This window comes from Belonocnema kinseyi, chromosome 1, assembly GCF_010883055.1.
Source record: "Belonocnema kinseyi isolate 2016_QV_RU_SX_M_011 chromosome 1, B_treatae_v1, whole genome shotgun sequence".
In the NCBI taxonomy this organism is placed as follows: Eukaryota; Metazoa; Arthropoda; class Insecta; order Hymenoptera; family Cynipidae; genus Belonocnema; species Belonocnema kinseyi.
The window spans coordinates 5,697,729-5,704,362 of NC_046657.1; the positions used below are offsets into that span (position 1 = coordinate 5,697,729).

At 36.6% G+C, this 6,634-nt stretch overlaps 2 protein-coding genes across 2 annotated transcripts; both read left to right on the forward strand.

Moving 5' to 3' along the window:
- Window positions 1-1,181: 1,181 nt before the first annotated feature.
- LOC117176582 (jerky protein homolog-like) lies at window positions 1,182-1,544 on the forward strand. Its single transcript, XM_033366838.1, has one exon. The coding sequence runs from the start codon at window positions 1,182-1,184 to the stop codon at window positions 1,542-1,544; it is 363 nt and encodes a 120-aa protein (XP_033222729.1).
- Window positions 1,545-1,795: 251 nt separating this feature from the next.
- LOC117176591 (tigger transposable element-derived protein 4-like) lies at window positions 1,796-2,485 on the forward strand. The gene has a single exon (XM_033366845.1). The coding sequence runs from the start codon at window positions 1,796-1,798 to the stop codon at window positions 2,483-2,485; it is 690 nt and encodes a 229-aa protein (XP_033222736.1).
- Window positions 2,486-6,634: the final 4,149 nt, after the last annotated feature.

Here is a 6,634-nt window from a genome sequence, read left to right on the forward strand (position 1 = left end):
GAGAGAGGTAGCTAATGCTGTAGGCATATCATTGGAACGTGTGGACAATATCGTGCATTCAGTTTTGGGCATGAAGAAGCTCTGCGCGCGATGGGTGCCGCGACCGAGTTTTCGCGCCGATTCATAACCATGGATGAAACCTGGATCCACTACTACACTCCTGAGTCAACGCAACAGGCAAAAAAGTGGGTTCTACCGGGCCAAAGTGCTCCGTAGCGTCCAAAAACGCAACAATGGGTCGGAAAGGTTATGGCCTCCGTATTTTGACATGCACATGGCATAATATTCGTGCACTATCTTGAAAAAGGTAAAACCATAACCGGAGCATACCATTCATCATTATTGGACCGATTGAAAATCAAAATCGCCGAAAAACGACCGCAATTGAAGAAGAAAAAACCGCTTTATCATCACGACAATGCGCCTGTTCATTCATGCTTAGTTGCACAATCAAAATTGCATAAAATCGGTTTCGAATTTGTTCCTCAACCACCGTATTCACCAGACCTGGCCCCCAGCGGCTATTACTTGTTCCCTATCCTGAGGAGATGGCTCACCGGTAAGCGTTTTTACTCAAATGAGGAGCTCATAGCTGAAACTGAGGCGTATTTTGGAGACCATTCCGATCGAGTATATTTCGGACGGTATCAAAAAGTTAGAAAATCGTTGGACTCGCTGTATCGATCTAAATGGAGAGTATGTTGAAAAATAAAACCGATTTTGGCCAAAAAAACGTCTCCGTGTTTCATTTTTCAAGGGATTATCAAACTGCCTCGTATATTGCGAAATATTGTTGGTCTAATGTCACCAGTGTAATTAAATAATATAAATGTAGTGAAACCTCGATAATTCGAACCTCTATAATTCGAATTTCTGATAATTCGAATTTTTTTTTGGAACCGACTGAAACCTGATGTTTCCCATGTTAATAGTTCTCGATAATTCGAAGAAAATGGTATGCCCCGCCGTGATGATAACTTCTACAATTCAAAGTAAAGCAATGACTAAGTAACAACTGCGACGAACTCATGTTTATAACTTATCCGGTTGCACGTGATTGGTCTATTGCGAGTGGTGGGAGTTGGCGCGTTTGACAAGGGTGGGGCTGCTAATATAAATAAGGGTCATGTGCTTGTGTAGTTTAATGTTGTTCGGACTTACACCTTACCAATTTGAAAAGTATGGATAAGATTAAGTATACAACATTATCACTGAGTGAGAAAGTAAATCTCATTCGAAGTGTCGAGAAAGGAGTTAAAAGAAAGAAGGACATTGCTGCTGATTTCAAGATTCCCGCTAACTCTCTGACTTCCGGCATCAAGAAAAAGGAGAAGATTTTGGCTGCTGCTGAAAATTTTTGTTTCCAACCGGATCGGAAACGCATGAAGACATCTCACTCTCCATTTTTGGAAATATCGATGGTGGAATGGATAAAAACTGTTCGGCACCAGAATATTTCCGTATCTGGTCTTATAGTGCTGGAAAAAGCTGAATTCTTTGCAACTTACTTAGGACATAAAGACTTCAAAGCTAGCTCTGGGTGATTAGAAAAGTTTAAGAATAGGAATGGAATAATCTATAGGACATTAAATGGCGAAAGTGCTTCTGTTTCGGAAGAAGACTGCGAAAAGTTTCTCACAGACATTTTGCCTAGTTTGTTAGAAGTTTATGTAATAGAAGATATCTTCAATGCAGATGCAATAGGTCTTTTTTTTAATGCTTACCAGATAAAACTCTGAAATTTAAGGGCGACATTTGTCATGGTGGTAAAAAAAGCAAAGATCGTGTTACTGTCATGGTCTGCGCTAATATGTCTTGTAAAGAAAAACTAGAGCTGCTGGTAATAGGCAAATCTAGGAAACCACGATGTTTCAAGGGAGTCAAGTCTATACCAGTGCTTTACGAGAGCAATAAAAAAGCTTGGATGACCTGTTCAGTATATGAAGACTGGCTTCATAAAATTGATCACAAGTTTCAAAGAGAAAATCGGAAAGTTCTCCCACTTGTGGATAATTGTCCCGCTCATCCAAAAGTCTTGATTCAAACTTTAAAAGCCATAAAGGTGGTTCACATACCACCAAATTTAACTGCCAAAATGCAACCAATGGATCAAGGAATCATTCAGAACCTTAAAGTGAATTACCGGCAGAGAATTATAAAAAGATTGCTCAAGGCTTCGGATAAAAAAATGTGGTTGACTGATTTGAATTTATTGGATGCTATTTTCGACTTGAACGAAGCTTGGGCTGATGTCACTAGTGATATAATTGCGAATTGCTTTCAGAAGGCCAGCTTCGTGAAAACTGACGTGGAAAATCTTGCAACACAAGAACAAGACGAAATGTTCTACAATGATCTACAAAGAATGTTGGGCTTCACAGAAGTAACTATCGAATATTTCATTAATGTAGACACTAATGTCATTATTGCTAATGAACCTACAGATAGTGAGATATTGAATAGTATAAAGGCACAAGGGCCTTAAAAATCTGATGAAGAGAATGATGCCGAGGACAGGATGTGACATCAACAAAATTAAAAGATGCTGAAGTTGGGTTAGCAATTGCTCGAAAGTTGCTTTCAGAACAAAATGATGTGCCGAACACAATCTTTGCTGCTTTAGACTCACTGTTAATTTTAAACTTCTCCATAACTGAAATCAACATAATTGCATATCACCAAATTCTCCCATTCCCTGATTCTTCTCAGCTTGTCAAAACTGTATGTTAATAATTAAATATCAGCTTATAAATGTATCTCTGTCCTGGTTTTCTACCCGATATGACCCGACTGAAACGAAAGTCGAGTCAGTGCACGAATTAGTTCAAAGCAGTCCCTCCATGCTTTCATGCGTTAGCGAGTTGCAAAGTTTTAGTAGCTTGTGTTCTTAGTACGAGTACATGTCCGCTGATGGAGCAATATTTTCCTTCAACACAGGTGTGTCGTAATATTTTGGGTCACTGCTGCGGGCGTCTTGTCATTGACAGCAGACTTGTCTTTTTTAATGTTGGAATCGCAAATAGTGGATAAGTATAGCATCCCTATACTCACTACTCAAGTTGCATCCCAATTCCTTGGTTCGGTGATTTTTATCTCTTAAAAGCAGATGATTCTGCCGGAATTCAACTTTAGTTCAGAGGAATCGACCAATCAGCAGCTAAACTATCACGTGTTTCGAAGTATTTAAAGTACACTCTGTCCTTCAGAAGCGCTCTTGGCTTGTCGCAAACGTTTAAATGGAAATACTTCGTAATATAGATGAAAATGTTATAGAATTATTTATTTATTATATATTTGATTTTTGTTAATTCGGCTGCGCAACTACGACAGCGATTCATGAGGATATTTTTTCCTAATAGTAGGTACCCAAAAGTCATCAAGCACGATTTATTAGATTCTTTATTAGATTTTTTCGTTGAGCTTACTTTTCTTTTCGAACATACATGAAAAAGACAATTCATAACCGCTTGCCGTCATAATAAAAGATCTGCGAATTTTCAATTTTTAAGTTCATCGATCGCACTTTTATATAAAATTCTGAGCTATAGTATTCTAAAAAAAACTATCATAGAAATGATTTTTGTGAAGTCTTTGTTTTGATTTTCCATAAATATTTAGAAGACTAAAAAAAGTTAATTTTTGTCAAATTTCCTATTTCAAGATGAAGCTGCTTACTGTGGTCCAAAAAATATTCGTTAATATTATATGCAAATTCATATATTCTTGTTTGCACACAAAAAACTTCAAAGGCTTTGTTTTCAATTTTTATTTCTCAGGTGCCGTGTGTTTTTGAAACGACCTCTTCTTTATAAACTTTGCATCAATACATTTTGCTTCATATGTTCATCAACTTCGTTGTATTCTCTCTCGCTATACATTCTACAGACGAATTCTTAACTTAATGGAACTTTTGAACTATCTCGAAGATTTTGTAGGCTCTTCTTCCCTTTTCTAAAACAAGCCGGATTTTGATCACAATCTGTTAAGGTATGGAAGACAAGCAAAACGTTGCAAAAAACTGCTTTCAATTGATGGTAGAATGACATTTGTCAAAACCGTTTAAGATTCTAAAACATGTTCCATATCATTAGGTAGAATTACAAGAATATTAATGTCAAGCACCTCATGCAGACGTTTCCACGTGGGTTTAGATTTAATACATGAAACGCAATTTCCGTGACGGCGTCTTCAAGCTTGGGGTAATAAGAAATAATTTTCAATTTCTCCGAATTTTCGTATCATGAAATTGATATTGATAGGAAAACACATGGTTTTTGTTTACAGTATTGTAGCCCGAAAATTGTGCTACTTCATCATTTTCCCAACCGTTGATCAAAATTAGCACTGGTACATTCAGAAAATCGGATAAACACACTTGGTCAAGTCCGAAAATGTTATATTTTTCGTTATTAAAATCTTCACGTGACCTGTGTTTCTTATCTCTTATAGGTGACCTTTCCTTTTTAGTTGATTTGCAAATTTCGAGCATTTCGCTCTTCAAATTGCTTTTTCGAATCGATTTTTGTCTAGGACGCATTTTGCAATGAATCGCTCACGGCGTTCATTTCTAACCTTTTGAATTTTGAGTTAAAAATCGAATATAACTGGATATACTATTACTTTTTCCCTTTGAAATAATCAACAACAGATCTTTAGCAATAGTCTCTTCAAAAGGATTCATGTTTTGGCTGACGCTTTTTATGAAATTTTGTCAATAGCAAGGAACTTCTTTACATTTGAGGGTTATGAAAATCTGCAGTTATATATTGAGGATTGCTCAATCCGGTCTTCTCGAAAATGTGAGAAATAATTGCGCACCGTAAATTGTGATATGCATACTACCTTTGGCGAGCTAAGATCGATTTTGTGAACTCAATTACGCCTGTAACTGATTTTTCTGCATCTGCATTGTAGGTTTACTCCAAAGTAAAATAAACCGTCTTTACCCGTGTGAAAAAATTCATGGCGCTAAACTGTTCCAGCCTAGACCGCCACGAGTCTATACTGGCACTGACTCGAAAAAATATGCTGGGCTAGTACGCAAATGTAACGCTCCAATCGACTAGCCGCTATCTACACCAGGGATACTGGCGCGTTCTAGTGAATCTAGTCAAACCTAGTAGATTTAGATGCGACCTAGATTGCATATTTGATACTAATTTTTATGATTAAATCGTTCCTGACAAAAAAGCACTATGAGTTACATTGAGAAAATTAACAAATTCCAGATTTCTGTAAGAAAAATGCAATATAACTCGTATGTGCTTTTAGTGTGGGAATGTTTCTAAATATTATTGATAAAAAAGAAAATCTTGATTGTAAATTTTTTGGAACCAGGAGCCAACCTCAAAATTAAATTCTCATTTTACTCCGTAAATGCTAGAATTACGTATTTTTTGATCATTAGGGCCTATTCCTGCATTGATTCGAATTTTTATTCAGAGTGAAAAATTGTTTCATTTTAATAGCTTTCATGTGAGACGATTTTTTCAAATGCTAGGTTCAGAATAAAAAATACATTATACAAAAACTATTGGAATTAGCCGATGTTCTATTCCGAATAAAGATTTAATTGAAAAGAGGACTAAGCCCTGATTATCTAGAAAAGATGAAATTCTAGCATTTATGAAGCAAAATGAGAAAATCGAGTTTTGAGATTGGGCCTTGATTCCAACGCCCTTATGTCGAAAAAGAAGCTGGAAAACTTTAAACCTCGTGGTCGCGAAGTGAAACGTATTTACACTGAATGGCGGCATGGCGAACATCTGATTCTTGCAATCCGGTTCCGATTATTGTTGCCAACTTTTTTGGTAGCAGTTTTGAAATTGAATTACATGATGAAAGTTGAGCGCTGTTGGTAGCACTGCGTAATATTTGAGGTTAGGAAATATGTCATTTTAATGTACATTAGTACTGGATACATATCATACGCAAAGGAAAATTACTTTCCTAGAAAACCTAACGATAAAACGTCTGACAACACAGGCAACTTTTTTTTTCTATTTCCTTTGATTTCAGCACTACAATAATTATAATTTGTTATCTTTTATTAATTAGTTTTTAAATGATGCCTTCTTTTTCAAAGTCAAAGTAGAAGTACTTTCTAGAGCCAAGCTAAATTTTAGACGGAATTTTTATATTAACATGATGTCAAATTCTGGCTAGGGACATTAGTCGGTCTACATAAAACTGCGTGCTGGATTTTTCTATCTAGTAGATATAGATAGCGCCAAAAGCACGCCAACCTAATTCGTCGTGAACCGACAGCCACGAATAATCCAGTACTGGCGCTAGAATAATTCCAGTCTGCCAGGAATTATTTCCACACGGGTATGATCTAATGTGATGTTCAGTGAAATCTGCTTTTAAAAACGTTTGAGATACTCCATCAGTGCATATCCTTCCAATTCAATGTCCTATCCTTTCAGAAACTTCTTAGAGTGCATAATTTCAAGGTCACACATGGTTGTCTTAGGAGTTTCTAAAAAGTGACATAGCATCCAGATAAAATCAAAATACTGCAATGCACTATTACGAGGGTAGTTCAATAAGTCCTTAGAATGACCAACAGACGGCGCGCGAATCGCTCCAAATCATCTGTTTTCAGTCAGCACCACTCCCGACTAGATATATG

Coding starts and splice junctions, on each gene's coding strand:
- LOC117176582 (XM_033366838.1), top strand. CDS start 1,182: ATGGATAAGATTAAGTATACAACATTATCACTGAGTGAGAAAGTAAAT.
- LOC117176591 (XM_033366845.1), top strand. CDS start 1,796: ATGGTCTGCGCTAATATGTCTTGTAAAGAAAAACTAGAGCTGCTGGTA.